Source organism: Eubalaena glacialis, chromosome 3 (genome assembly GCF_028564815.1).
Source record: "Eubalaena glacialis isolate mEubGla1 chromosome 3, mEubGla1.1.hap2.+ XY, whole genome shotgun sequence".
NCBI lineage: Eukaryota > Metazoa > Chordata > Mammalia > Artiodactyla > Balaenidae > Eubalaena > Eubalaena glacialis.
In genome coordinates, this window is record NC_083718.1 from 130146493 (window position 1) to 130162632 (window position 16140).

At 37.5% G+C, this 16140-nt stretch overlaps 1 protein-coding gene across 1 annotated transcript in view; it reads left to right on the plus strand.

Annotated features, from left to right (window-relative positions):
- ERICH3 (glutamate rich 3) overlaps positions 1 to 16140 on the plus strand; it is a 91016-nt gene that overhangs the window by 16497 nt on the left and 58379 nt on the right. The window contains exons 7-8 of the mRNA XM_061183947.1: positions 795 to 953; positions 5242 to 5460. Of these exons, the coding sequence (XP_061039930.1) occupies positions 795 to 953; positions 5242 to 5460 (378 nt within the window). The remainder of the gene's footprint in view (positions 1 to 794; positions 954 to 5241; positions 5461 to 16140) is intronic.

The window sequence follows — 16140 nt, forward strand, 5'->3', positions numbered from 1 at the left end:
GACCCCAGTCTCCTTCCCTCCTGTCTTTTGATCTCCTGCCAGTGTCTTTTATTGGCCAAATCCAACTGGAATCCTGAGGTTAGTTGATGTAGTCCATAAAGAAATAACTCCCAGCAGCCAGAGCAGAACAGAGAAGACAGAGAAGAGGGGCAAATGGAAACTATCCAGCCTGGAAAACATCTCCATTTTGACAGTGTTTTCCAAAGTTGCCAGTTACAATTTTTCAGTTTTGTTTTCCTAGTATTTCAAGGAAGAGGTTGAATAAATGGTAATGCATTAGAAGTAAGTATTTGCCTTCCCTCTTTTTGAATCGTATTGTGTGCTTTTACTTCAGCACCAATCTTAAGACCTAAAGGACTCGTACTAGAGTTGATGTTGAAAACATTTAAACAGGAATGAGTTCATTTTAATCATAGGCCCTTAGATCTTTAAATTAGGAACATTATTCAACTTAACATTTAATTGAGCAAAGCCATTCAATGTACAGCATCAATTAGGTATTGTAAGCGAGTTCACAGTGTGAATAAAATACAGGAACCTAACAGAGAACATCTCCTTTATCAAAAATACTCTACAATTGTGGCAGTTAGGTATGTAGAGGACTGCCACACCATATGTTTTAACAAATACGTTGGGTCATAAGAATATGTATAATGGAAGGACATAATTAAAGGTTAATCTGTTCAGTAAAAAGGCACCATTAATTAGTCTAGGCAATTTGTTGAGCTATTAATTGGTCCTGGAAACATGTCAAGATACTAATTTAAATGGAATTTTTTTCCCTAATTGTCTAGACAGCCCCTCGACCATACACTGCCCCAGGAAATATGCAGCCTCCAATTCGAGTACAACCTCTACCCAGTAATCCTGCAGTAGGAACTGCTCCAAAGGTAACTTCGGGGTCCAGATCAAAAACCTCATTGCTGGAAAATGAAGCTCCATTTCCCATTGGGGTAAATGCTTTTTCTTCACAGTCTTTAAGATGCTAGATTCAATTAATCTATTTAGTGAAATATATATTGTGCGCTTATTAAGCACTTGCCATGTACGTCTGTTTAATTATTTCTTACTTTAATTGGAAGGCCTATAATTTCTGTGTTATTGGGCAAAAGAGTAAGGAATAGATCTGTAATAATTTAAGATGATCTCTCATGAATTTGAAAGGTTGTGTGAAAAACAAAGAGGAACTTTTTATAGCTAGATATGACTTCTATCAGAATAGACCAAGTTTTGACTGCTTCCAAATTTTAAATGCATGAAACCTAGAAAATGAAACTTTCCAAGAATAGGTTTGCATTTGCATGCCGACTTACTTTACCATCAGTGTATGAAATTGCTTCAAGTTTGACTCTGGAGAAGGTTGGATACAGAAGGAAAAGAATGTCCATCTTTAAAAAAATCCTGAATTAATCACACACAGAAGCTTGACTGTGCTTCCTTTTCAAGGTTATATCTCAGGTAATTTTCACTTATTTTAATAGAGCACAGGAAGGAGGTATGATAGCCATAAAATATGAGTTACTTAAAAGGGAAGGATAATTGGGACATTTAGTAATTAAGGAAGGTATTGTTTGTATTTTTAAGACCAAGAAGAAACATTTGCCAGCTTAAGATAGAAACTGTGTTATGAGTACAATTGTAATTATGCTCAAATGGGTGAATTTAGCTCCATTAATTATTAGGAAACATATGACATATGAAATTAAGATATTTTTATCTAAAGCTGACAGATGACCTTGACACTAAGAAATTAATTCAGACAGATAAATTATTGTTTTTCACATTAAAAGTATAAACATAACCCTAAAATGATAAATAATATTTAAATCCATTTAATATGCTTTTCAGCTTGTGAAGCATTTTTCACAAACCTCACTTTAGTTAATTTAATAGTAGTTTCTTGGAAAAAAGGAGAAATTAAACCAAAAGTGGTGGCATTTTGTCTAGGACGACTGCTTAGAGCTAGGCGGGAACTTATTGGGTCATAAGCCAATTAAGCTGACACTTTCTTGGATCTGGTCTCCACTTTAAATGTCCAGAGATTTCCCATTTCAAGCTAGTGTCCAGGAATAGTCAGATCCTGAGAGATTGTCTCAAGTTAACTAAAATAACACATGACAAGCCCATTTTTTCTCACTATAGTAAATCAAAATAGGGAGTCAAATCATAATTAGGGACCATTAATTCACCAGATAACAATTAAATCAAAGCTCGTAGGAGCAGTACATTTTCCCCTTATAGGCAGACCTACATGGGAAGCCAGATCACAATGAGAAGGTTGCCTGGTGAGTATGGAATCAGAATGAGGGAATATGGTAGAATGGAATGTTAATGGCATCAGGTCATCTTAGCTTGATGCATCTGTCTCCTCTTAGGAATGGGCTTGCCAAAGGTACCAGAAAGCTCAAAGGTCTTTGGCTAAAGCCCTCTGTATCTTCCAGGGATAACTTTGCCTTTAGGACCGGAAATATTCAAAGTCCAATGGGTGGGATTTCCTGTCCCTTAGTTAGTACTCAGATGGGCACTTTCCACGTTTGCCAAGGTGATTATATTCTTTTCTAAGTTCCTATATCTATTAACTCTACTTGATCAGACCCATCTTTATGTTAGATATGTGAACACTATCAATCAGGTAATATTTAATTTTTTCTGACTAGCGAACGATTTTTCTTTTAGGTGATTTTCCAAATCTGCTCTGAGCCACTGGGTAGATTTATTAATTAAATCTGCACAGGGCCTTTTATGCCGACAAGATTGAGATCAATTCCATGTTAATTTTCAACTAGCTAAACTTACATTTTTCATCCAGTGGAATTTATTGGGCACTTACTATGGACTGGGTCCTGCTCTAGGCATTGGTGATATATCAGCTATCAAAGCAGACAAAATTCTCTGACTTTTTGGAGCTAATGCTGTGATGTACATAGGCAAGATATACTGCCAGGAAAGACATGCAATTCTTTCAATGGCATTGATGATGAAAATTACTTAATATAAAATCAGACAAGAAATTCATAAAGAATAATAGTCTGCATGATTGCTGAGTATGTAGTAAGCACCCACTAAAAGAGTAAAAGATATGCATGGGGGAATTGTTTGAAGGTGCAATAGACTTAAGCAGGTTGAATTTTCTAAGTATCAGGGGTGAGGAGCTTTGATTTAGGCAAAAGCAATTTGGTCAAAACAGACTGGCTGAGATGCTACTGAGTAAAATTAATGGTGTGATTGAAAATGATTATCCTTAGAGTGAGAGTTTCTTATACACTGTTGATAGGAGTAGAAATTGGTGCAACTATTTGTGAAGGCAATATGGGAATATCAACATTTTAAATGAACATGCTCAAGCATTTTAGCATATTGGAATTGATCCTAGGAACACACATGCATGTGGAAAGAAACAGATTCAGGAATATTTAGTATTGTAATATTTGCAATAGTGAACATTTGGAAGACACCTAAGAATGTATTGCTTAAAAATGTTATGGCATATTAAAGTATATTAAAAAATAAGGTAAATTATTTATACTGGCATGGGAAGATGTCCAAGATGCTTTGGGCTAAAAAAAAGCAAGGTAAGGAGCAGAAGGTTAATTTTTTAAATTTACTAAACCATTTCCAAATCAGGTATGCCATTGATTGATAACTACTTAGAAATTAAAAGATAACCCCCAGGCCCAAAAAGTTCTGGATTCATTGATTTTATTGTTTTATTATCTTGTTTTCACTTCTTTAATTTATATTTGTTATTACAATGTCAATGCACACCATCACAGAAAAATTGGAAAATGTAAGAAAAGAAAAATGAGAGCATAAATAATACCTGCAACATCAAGCATTCTAACAATTCTAAACCCCTTGGTGACTATCTATTTAAATCCCTTTCTGTTCACATAAATGTTGTTTTCAATCAAAATATGACATATACATGCCTTTATTTAACCTGCTTTTGTTTATTCAGCAATGAGAATGTTTGGAGAATGACTTCCCTTTCGTAAAAATAACTTTTCACAATTTAAGCATCTCAAAATAAAGAATAAATTGGCTGAAAATGAATTTAAAACAATACCAAATAAATTCGTATAAAATGGATAAAAATGATTAAAGATACTTTAAAGTTTGGGAAACTACCTCAGATATACAAAAATTATCAATATGTGAAAGTTCAGAGGCTCAAATATACCTGAAACATAAAGTTTTTGTTTATACATTAGGTACTTTTAATCATTAAGGTAATACATGTTGACTAAACTTATATGCCCTCACCACCCCACAATAATTCAAATCCACAAAGGCAACCCTGTGTTCAGAGTCTTCCAGTCATCCCTGATTTTATCAAAATCCACATATAAATTATTTAAAAGAAATGTATGATCACACTGCATGGACCTTTTTATGTCAGGACTCTGGACAAATAGATTAACACTATTCTTTTTGAAGCCTGATGAGAATCTATTATCAGAACAAAGCAAAATTTAGTTAAATATCCTCCTACTGATGGACTTGGTGGTTCAACTAAATTTTTTTTTCTTTTTCTTTTCTTTTTTTCATGGAAAGGCATTTTATTTTAAATATAGCAGCACGGGCATGTCAATCCCAAACTGATCAACTAAATTTTTTAGACATATGTGTGTGTGCATGTGTGTGTGTGTGTGTATGTGTGTATCCTTATGCACATTTACATAAGTGAACTTGTGTAGTTATCTGGGTGAAATTTATTCCCACAAGTTGAATTTCTAGGAGAAAATAAGCTGAATAGAGACTTTGGGTCAGATTCTGGGGTTTTGGTTCCTTGAAACCATATTATCAAGGAATGTTATAACACCTGGGTGGGTGAAATCAGTGTAAAAAAAGTGCAAATACCCTATCGTTAAGTGAACTATCCAATCCTATCTCAAAGTATAATACTTCGAACTTCTTGATTTTAAATTGTTTAATTGTACTGCGTCCCCATAAATTTAATGGATTGTTGAGGGAAAATCCCCAAAATACGATAAAAATGCCATCACTGTATGTTTGGTTTAAAAAATATACCTAAATAAGGTTAGAAATCCATGAAAATTTAATTTGCTATGGGTACTACAAAATGCCATTTTTCAACAGATTGAAGTGTTTTAAGTTTGCCTATTGATATCAGTTGTGTTTGCATGCAATGTCAATCAGACAGTCTTGTCTTTAATTTTGGGTTATGTTGGGTCACCACTTCTATTTCACTTGTTCTTATGTCATGAAATGTGATTACAGGGCAAGAAGGCAACGATGAAGTTCAGGAACTCCATGGACAATTCACAGGGAATGAATCGATATCAATTTCCGAAGATTAACCGTTACATGATGCCTATTCCTCCTCCACTTCCTCCCCCTAATGGAAAAATCACAAGGGAAAATAGACCTGAAACATGGAGAAGGAGAAGAGTTCGTCCAACCACTGCTCCAAATGGCTTAGAACCTCTCTTTACCAGGGTGATTATAGAATCAAATTTTCTTTCATTAATTTAGCACCGATTACATTGCACTATTAGATTTCTAGATGAAATCTAAGAGAATCTAGGGAAATCGAATGCAAAATGACTTGCATAAAGAAATATAATAATTTTATAAATGTAGTAATTGTAAGCTTGAATGAATCTGAAACCAAATATTTGAGTAGTTCAGTTGAGTAATTTAGCATAATTGAGAAAAAAAATCAAGTAAATCTTGTATTCCAATTTAGTTTGTATTATACCCATTTCCAAATCATTTATTTCCTTTAATTTGCTCATTCAATCACATGTCAGGAAGTATTTTTACATTTAATTTGTGAATATTCAGAGACTTAAATATATCAAAAAACACAGTGTACCATATAAAATAATTATTAACACTCACTTTTAATAATTTTGGCAAATTACTGTATAATATTTATAAATATTTTCCTTTCAGTGTTCTTAAAACATATTGTAGCTTGTTGTAATCATTTCTTAAAATACTGATAAAGAAAATAGTCCTAAGGCCAGTTATACGTTATACAGATACAGGCTAGTATGAAGGCAAAAGATCTCTTAATTTTTAGAGTGTAAGTATACAACTAATAGCAATTATACGTAACTTTTGTGGTTACTAGCAGATGGCTGGGTCAACATTTCACTGATGGAGAATCAGGGAGCGAAGTGCCAACATTGCATGTTGATGGCATGTTAGCTTTCCAAAACCAACCTCGTTCAAGTGCTCTGTTTACCCCTTGTCCACATCTCCCTCCCAGCAGCTTTCCTCACCAATAACTTGCCTCACCAATAACCTTCTCTAAAAGTTGGGACTATCTTCCTTGTGCTTGCTCAAATTTCCTCCTTTCAATCCACCTTTCACTAATTCTCTTTCTTTTTTACGGTCTCTGAGAGAGCCTTGTACCCCTCATCTCCGAGGCCCACCCTCCTCCCTGTTCCTTGATCTTATCCTTTTCCACTGCCATGGCACTTTGCACTGTCTGTCATTCTCCTCTCCTATTTGGATTTTTATTCCTTCCTCTAGTATTCATCTCTGTCTCTCAACATACCCAGGCCTTGCACAGAGTAACCAAGTCCTTTCCTCACATTCTGTAGCCTGAGACTTCTGTTTTCTCCTTTCCTACTGCAAAGTTCTCTGAAGAGTAGTTTATTGTAGCTCAGTCTAACAAGCAACCCCTGGCAACTCAGCTTACATTTAATTTCTTTTTCTCATTATTGTCTGTTGCTGGTCAGTGGCAATTCTGGGACCCAGACTGGATGAGTAGTCCCTGTCCTGGGGTATTTGGCCTTGTGGACAGCAGAGCCATGGAATGCTCTGAAGATTCCATTCAGGAGTGACACATGTCACTTACACTTGAATTCCATTACCAAAGCCTGACAGCAATGGAGTGGAAGTATCATCCTCTCATAGAGAGGCGCAGTGAATATCTGGGGCAATGATAGAATCTACCACATCCACTAAAACTTACTTTGAATTCTTTGAATGCTGGCACTGGTCTCTACCAGGCCAACAAGCATGCTCTCTTGAAGGCTGTGGCCCCCACTTGCAAAAATGGTGACTCCCTCATCATCCTCATTTGGTGGCAGCATTTGATTTTCTGATGCTAAAATATATTACTGGGATGAACTCTACCTGGTCATACTTTATAAAAAATGTTTAAATCTCATATAAACCATAAGAATATGTAAAATCTATACGTTTAAGTTAAACAACAATCAAACACCTGTGTATATACCGTTACTTCCCAACAAGGTAGAACACTTTTGTCATACGCTAAACCCCCTGTTTCCTACCCTGTCACATCCTCTTCTACTTCCCAGAGCAACCACTATTCTGACAAATGTGTTAACTGAGTCCCTGCTTTTCTTTGGAGTTCTATTACTTATATGCATAAAACTTCAAAAATAAGCTCAAACCTAGCATTGCAATGAAAGGATAATATATCTAGGAGAAAATAAGCTGAATAGAGTCTTTGGGTCACCATCTAGGTTTGTTTCCTTGACAGTTTTAAGAGCCCCTTGTGGGGAAGTGAGAGAGGTCAGGTCATGAGTGTGTCCTAGAAAAATGGGGCTCACCAGAGTCAGGGCATCTAATGAGGTCCTCGTATGGGCCAGATACTGGATGTCCAGGAGGAATATGGTCAGGCAAATGGGCTTCCATAGCTGGACACAGAGGAGAGAGCAGCAACTTCTCCACCCTGTGGTCATGACAAGTGAAGCACGGATATAAGCATCTGAGCTGGCTTCCCCTGAGCATTCTATTTCAGATTAGAAACACAGCAGGTGTCAGCAGGCATCCTGGCTCTGGCAGACCTTGGCATGTCTGGCTCTTGAGTTCACAAGGCTTCAGTCTGACTTGGTCTTTTTTTTTTTTTTTTTTTTAACTTCAATTCTCTCTTTTTGGAATCCTTATTTTGAGAATGTTGGGACTACTAGACTGATGCTCTAATATTCTTAGCTTTTCCCTCCTATTTTCTACTTCTCTGCCTTTTTGCTCTACTTGCTGGGAGATTTCTTCAATTTTATCTTCCACATATTCCATTTAAATTTTTCTTTTTTCTTTTTTAAAATTTTATTGAAATATAGTTGATTCACAATGTTCTATTTAATTTCTTCTGTACAACAAAGTGACTCAGTTATACATATATATATTCTTTTTCATATTCTTTTCCATTATGGTTTATCACAGGATACTGAATATAGTTCCCTGTGCTATACAGTAGGACCTTGTTGTTTATCCATTCTATATATAATAGTTCGCATCTGCTAATCCCAAACTCCCAATCCTTCCCTCCCCCAACCCCCTTCCCCTTGGCAACCACAAATCTGTTCTCTATATCTGTGAGCTATTGACATTTTTCTTTTCCTGCCATATTTTAAATCCTAGAACTCCTTTTAGTTCACTGAATGTAATTTAGAAAGCATCTTATTCTTGTTCTACATGATTTTGATTCTTTGGTACTTGTGGAGACTTGCTTTGTGGGCTAAGATATGTTCAGTCATTGTAAAAAATGTGATTCTTTAATTGTTGGGAGCAGAGTTCTATAAATGTTCAATAGGTAAGAAATGTCCGATTATGTCATTCATATTTTTACATCCTTACCATTCTTTTTTATCTGCTTGGTCTCTTAGTTCCTGAGTTCTAGTGATAATTCATTCTCTGTAGTTGTGGATTTGTCAGTTTCTTCTTGTAATTAGTCAAGTTCTGCTTTGTAAGTGTTGAGAATACCTGGTTATATGCTCTCAGATTTGGGATACTTTACCTTACTGGTGAGGATATTCTTTATTATTAAAAAATGATCCTCTTTATCACTTATTACTTTTGGCCTTAAAATCTATTTTGTCTAATAGTATTTCTCCTTATTTTCTTTAGATAATACATATATGTATATATATACATAAATATAAATATATATTTATACATATATATTTCTTTTACTTTCAGTTTTTCAATGTCTTTAAAGCTTTAGGCTTTAAATGTGTTTATGCAGCATATGTGTGCTTTGTGTTTCTTTCAACCCAAGAATCTCTGTTACTTTAATAAGTGAGTTTAGTCTAATGACATTTATTTTATTTAGTGGTATATTTAGATTTACTTCTACCATCTTAGTTTGTATTTTCTACTTACCATGATTTGTCTTTAATAATAGCATTTTATGCTGTTATTGCCTTTTCCTCAAAGCTTCCCTCTCTTGCCTCCATGGCACTCTACTTTCACGGTTCTTTGTTCTCTCCTTTGACCTCTCATCTTGCTCCTCTGTGCCTCTTTCATCTTCACCCCTAAACCTGGCCATCACCATAGGCTTAGACCTTGACACTTGTCTTTGTATTCAAAATGCGGTCACCTTCCCACATGGCTTCAGTAGCTTTCTGGATGTCTCTTGGATCTGTCACTAGCTCCTAGGTCCTGGGGTTTAGAATAAAATTGGCACAGTGGGGTAAATCGTGTACTTTTTGTTTTTACAGTGTACAGTTCATGGTTTTATTATATTCAGAAGTTAGGCAACCATAAGCACCATCTAATTTCAGAACTTTTTCATCACTCCAGAAAAAAAAAACCCATATCCATAAGCAGTCATTCTCTAATCTTCCTTTCCCTACCCCTTAACAACTACTATTCTACTTTCTGTCTCTATTGATTTGCTTATGGATATTTCATATGAATGGAATCATACAATAAATATTCTTTTGTGTCAGGCTTCTTTTACTCAGCATAATGTTTTGAAAGTTCATCTGTATTGCAGGTTGTATCAGTACTTTCTGTTTGTGGCTGAATAATATTCCACCATATGGTTGTACCACATTTTGTTTATCTCATTGTCAGTTGATGGGCATTTGGGTTGTTTCCACTTTTTGGCTACGAATAATGCTGCTATGAGCATTTGCCTGCAAGTTTTTGCATAGACATATGTTTTCATTTCTTTGGATGTATACCTAGGAGTGGAATTGCTGGGTCATATAGTCATTCTACGTTTTACTTTCTGATGAACTGCCAAACTGTTTTCCCAAGTGACCACACCATTTTACATTTTCATCAACAATGTATGAGGTTTCAAATTTCTCCACATCCTCAGCAATACTTGTTACTGTCTTTTGATTCTAGCTGTCCTAGTGGGTAAGTGGTATCTTACTGTGTTTCAAATTTGTATTTCTCTAATGACCGATGACATTGAACATCTCATTCATGCCAATCGTGCACTTTTACTTTAGTATTTAGATTTATTTTATTTTGATCTAGAAAAGATTCATTTAAGGAGAGATGGCTCTCATGATTAATTTACACATTAAATTCATTCTTTCATTTCATGACTACCATCCCAAAGCATCCTTCAAATGCTCTTAAATGGAAAGAAAGAGGTAAATGAAAGAGGTAAAGAAATATGGCTTGCTGGTGGCCACCTGTTCCTCTGTGAATGTATAGAACAGGGTCCCTGGATTCTGTGGTCTGTGTCTCTAGGCCATGATCCATGAACTTCCTACTCACCTTTCAGGCATCTGTAATTGCACAGGGCTTATCTGGAGTCCAGGAAACCAAATGACAGGGTGTAGATCTTACAGCCCAGCACATTGCTTCTGTGCCCTGTTGCTTTATAATTTGGAGATATAATACCTGCAGAGTTTTTTAATGCTTTTACAGAATCTATGTGACTAGTTAGATTTTGCTCTGAGGTTTACCTCATCCATCTGCAGATTTCTGTGTTTCCACTCAGGACTGCTGGTCACCTACTCCACACAGCAGCCTACTGAAAATGTGGATGGTACTATAAATAGTGTTTATATATGTGAAAATACAGGCTTTCAAATAAGAACCTACTTAATTATTATGCTTATCAACTAAAAAATAAAACATTATTTTAAGTTTTTATATGTTTTATGATAGAGAAAGCAAAGAGCTTCTCCAGGCATGAACTAGTCTGGGACTTTCTCCATATCTGGTTGAGGCCCCCTATCTACTTCCTAGACTCCAGATAAGCCCTGTGCAATTACAGATGTCTGGAAGGTGAGTAGGAAGTTAGCAGATTGAATCAGGAAGCAGAGGGTTAAAGGCAGGAGGGGGAGAAGAGAGTAAGCAGAGTCCATCTCAGTAGTAGTAGATTCTACATAATGATGTTAAATTAAACTTTGTAGAATAGCTCCCAACATGTTTCTCCCCTGCTTAAAACCTTTCACTAGCTTCCCCTTTCCTACTGGAAGCGAGTTATTCTTCTGCCTGACTTTTAAAATGTCAGTTTTATGATTATTCGGGTGTGTTGAGACCTATAGATCAGAAGACACTTGCCTTTAAAAAGACAGTTTGTCCCTTACAGTTCTCAAGAGGAAGGGACATGCCTGTTTATTTTAGTCAAGATTCCATCTAGAACATTGTTTGACACATATCTGGGCACTGTGGCTCAGCCAAGTTGATAAATAAAATTAACCATCACACCAGGCCATGCAGGGCCACCCAGGGAAGCACCAGGGTTATCAGGAGAGGCGTGGGAGGAAAAGGTGGGAAAGAGCCTCTGTTGTGTTTTCCAAGGAAGAATTGAGCAATGCAGAGTAAGCAGGCATAGGATGAGATAGTATGAATGATTTTGTCAGGCTCTGGTGTTGGGCTGTCCTGAGTTGTCTAGTACCTGGTGCTGGGGCAGGGGAATATTGGCCCAGAGTGTTAGAGGCTGGGGAGGGTGGATACGGGCTCTCAGTTGGTTAGTGTGCACACGATAAATGTTCTCCCAGGCAAGTCATTTACTATCTCTAGAAACTGGTTAGTCTTGGGTGAGATAGTGTCCCAGGGTCAGTAAGGACCCAGATGTGAAAACATCAGAATAAAAGGACATGCCTAGTGTACTAGCATTCAAGGGCTTTCAGGTTTTGGCCCTTTTCCAGTTTTCTCTCTGCTCCTAACCAAGCCAAACTGAACTACTTTCAATACCCTCAACTGGTTGGTCCACCACTTCCCCAATTCCAGTCTATATTTTTTTTAAATTACTTTATGCCAGAAAATGTTTTTCTATGCATTGCCTGTGAGTGCATGGGAGATAAAAAGAATGTGTTTCCATACCCATCTTTCCCTGACCCTCTCAAAGACTTTATGCTCTACACTGTATTTCTATACATAGTAATAGGATTCCATCTCTTCTTCCCTTCAAAAGGACTTTGTTACTTTTCTTATGTTCCTTAATATATCCTGCTTAGCATAAATACTCATGTACCTTTATTATTTCTTCTATTCCCAGATTATGAAGCTTGTTGAGGGCAGGCATTTGATTTTATTTACATTTAATCAAATGTTTATTAGTACTGTGTTCATAAATGGGTACTGTTTTATTTTCCATGCAAAAAGTAAGCTTTTAGTTACACTTTTTCACTTAGGTAAATATTATGGGTATCAATTATGCCTTTCAAATATAGATCCCTTTTCTCCAACAACAAATAAAGCCTAAAAAATATTAGCTTTTTGGGAGAAATTGCACATTTCTTTTGTTTGACTTAATTTAAGGAATATTTAAAAATTTTTCTTTGTAGTCAGTGCATTATCTTGGTATTTTTTACTCATAGTTTCTCACCAGTAGGCTAAGATTTGAGAATGAAAAAGGAAAACATCAGCACGATTTTAATATATGGTAATTCAACATATTTCATGGTAGGCTTGATTTATTTTAGACAAACATTTTCCTTTAAACAATGCTTTTGCTTAAAATTAGCATTGCAGTTTGGTAACCATAACTAAAAAGGACTTAAAAACAGTATAAAAAGTCAATTCAACAATCAAAATATCTTCGCAGCTGGCATTGTGGAACAAAATCCTAGAAGAAAGGAAGAACCAAAAATGCTTCTGGGAATCAGGGCAGACCACTTTACTAAGAGGGTCCGATTTGGGGGCCTTCTCACCAAAAGCAAAATCCATCTGGATAATTTGTAGTCTTAACAGACTTAATGAATTCATTCTTTTGAGGGAGATGAGGAAAGGAAGGCTCATGTGTCAACCCAGCATCCTCCAAATCTGGAGCTCAGATACCTCTAGAAGGCTGGAGGCATTTGGGGGCATGTCAGGAATTAGCATGAGATATAGGTTACACAGTAGTAAGAAAAACAGGCAAGAGTAAAGTGAAAAAAGCATGCATAGTAAAAGCAAAGGAGGGAGAAGGAGAGAACCAGTTGAAACCAGAGTGAAAGAGAAGGGAAAGAGTAGAACCAAATGAGTAGGGCTTCCCTGGTGGCGCAGTGGTTAAGAATCCGCCTGCCAAGGCAGGGGACACGGGTTCGAGCCCTGGTCCGGGAAGATCCCACATGCCGCGGAGCAACTAAGTGCATGCGCCACAGCTACTGAAGCCCATGCGCCTAGAGCCCGTGCTCCGCAACAAGAGAAGCCACCGCAATGAGAAGCCCGCGAACCACAACAAAGAGTAGCCCCCGCTCACCGCAACTAGGGAAAGCCCGTGCAGCAACGAAGACCCAACACAGCCAAAAATAAATAAACAAATAAATTAAAAAAAAAAAAAGAACCAAATGAGTATAGTGAAAACAGGTTTCCATCACAACCAGAGGCTTCCTGAACCTTTAGAATGTGAACACTGTAGCACTGTGCCTCTGGCTGAGTCAGTCTCCCTAAGACCCGAATAAGAGTCAGCATGGGGACTGTCTGCCACTCTTTATGGCCAGGCTTTTTATCAATTTTTATCAAGAATTAATCAACAAAGGTGGAGTTTTGTTTAACAGGACATCGTGAATCAGTTTTCACGTTCTGGTACATATTGAGTTCCTATAAACGTAGAAAGCTTCTGATTTAGGGTGGGGTCAACCTGCTTTTGTCTCAGCAAAGGACAGAATGTGGGATCCCTAATTATTCCATGGCTGTGTCCAGTCAGATCAATGTTTATTAGGCCTTTACTAGGTGTCAACACTGGCAAGACACTGGGGGCTTAAAGATCATTAAGATACTGTCCTTATCTACTGAGAGAGAGGAATACAAGGAAATAGTTTCAGTGCCATGTGACTCATACAGTTATATAGGCCTCGAGATTAAAAACATGTTGGTCATATTTGGGCCACTACAATTAGTTCAGTTACTGGACCTTTAGATGTAACACAAGAAATTGCAATAGTTGAAAGATAGTAGGAGTTAGAGACTATATAAGACATTTTTTACTGTCTGAGGAATGTTGGCCCTTATCCCATGGATATTGGGGATCATTGGAGAACTTTAAGCGGGAGACTTACATGATCTATTTCGTGACAGTAGATCACTCTGATATCCAGGAGGAGGGAGAATTTGAAGGACATCAGGCTAGAAGTGTGGGGACCAATTAGTAGGGTAACCATACTTGCCACCTTTCCTGGAACAGCTCAAAGCTATGCTCTTTTTTTCTAGCATCCTAACTAGAGGTTTATTGCAGTGATCCAGGTAAGACCTTATGATGTCCAGAGTTCATCAGGGCTTGGCTGAGTAGATGGAGAGGAGTTGCTGCCCAACACTATCAACAAGAACAGGCACTTTGACACCCATACAATCTCTGAAATCCACCTCTCACACAGGTGTGGGCAGGGATAAAGAGATGCCAGTGAAAGTTTAGTCTAGCCATGGAATGCTAAATATTACAAATATATAATGGCTGACTGGTTCACCACTCAGTAGGCTTGCTGTTTATTTGTCAGCTCAGATTGTACTTGCCTGACAAACCTGAAAAGAAATGAGAAGGAAAGTCGTAAGCTGCTGGTCAAGGAAGTAAGAGAGGTAACCATTAGTTGTGCAGGGGTTTGAGCCTTGCTTCTGTTCTTGAAATGCAACTGAATTTTCATGGAAGGTTTTTTGTTTTTGTTTTTTGTTAAATTTATTTATTTATTTATTTTTGGCTGTGTTGGGTCTTCGTTTCTGTGCGAGGGCTTTCTCCAGTTCCGGCGAGCAGGGGCCACTCTTCATCGCGGTGCGCGGGCCTCTCACTGTCGCGGCCTCTCCCATTGCGGAGCACAGGCTCCAGACGCACAGGCTCAGTAGTTGTGGCTCACGGGCCTAGCCACTCCGCGGCATGTGGGATCTTCCCAGACCAGGGCTCGAACCCATGTGCCCTGCATTGGCAGGCAGAATCTTAACCACTGCACCACCAGGGAAGCCCCTCATGGAAGGTTTTGATACTTGCTTGAGGACAGCAGAAAGGGCCGTGAAACCTTGTTAAAGTTTCATCAGTCTGGGGTCATTATAACCTTGCAAGATGGTAAGTATAGAGGCAATTTAGTCAACTGCACGAAACAACTCTTCGTTTCTTAGTGCATGTATTTAATCATGAGCTGTCACTTGGGCCTCCTATTAGAACCCAGAAAAGGTTACTTGGTGCAAATAATTGAGGAATATTTTAGAAAGGAATGAAGCAACCAGAGCAAGAGAAAAGAAATGTTGCTGTCAGGAATACACTTTAGCAGAAAAAATATATATGAATAAGAGTAAATGAAAAGGGTGAAGAGCTATCCTTTATTTTATTTTTAAACATTCCTCCATCCAGTTTTTCATTTTGCACATATGAGGAGGGCCTTTCCTCCACTCTAATCCCACTGTTACCTTGTATTTATGTAGTGCTTATCTCCCAGAAGCGCTTCACACGGCTACGTCTGCCACTTTAGAAAGTATTGCTTAGCAAAGTGGGATGCTCTTATTTAATCCGTCATATCATTAAATGCTCTCGTGGGAGCTTGGAGCTGAGTTTGCCTTAGGCTGGTGATTGTGGGTTGGGTTGCACACGTGCATGTCATGCTCCACAGTTGCTCAGGCAAGAGGAGACATGAGATGACTTTGTAACCAAGAGCCAGGCCTGCCATCGTCCCTTTGCTTTCAACTGTGACTCAAGGAGATGTTTCTAATCTGCAAAGAATTATCCAGTTTGCTGATTTACATTCATGGCTCCTGGTGTCCCTGAAATATTTCTCTTGATTATCTCTCTATTTGGGAGCTCTGTCCACAGGCAAGACAATTTGCTCAAATTTTAAATCTCAGACTTTCCCGCCCATTTACACTTTTCGGACTGTCATTTGCTGAATTTCATCAAATTTACTTCTTCTGGTTTTTGCTTCAAAGAAATAGGCGTGAATGAGAAAAAAAATCCTCTGAGGTAGAAGGGAATGGCTTTGGAGATGGAAGTAGTTTAGTAGTTCCTTCAGAAATTTTTTTTTCAGCTTTGTCATTCTT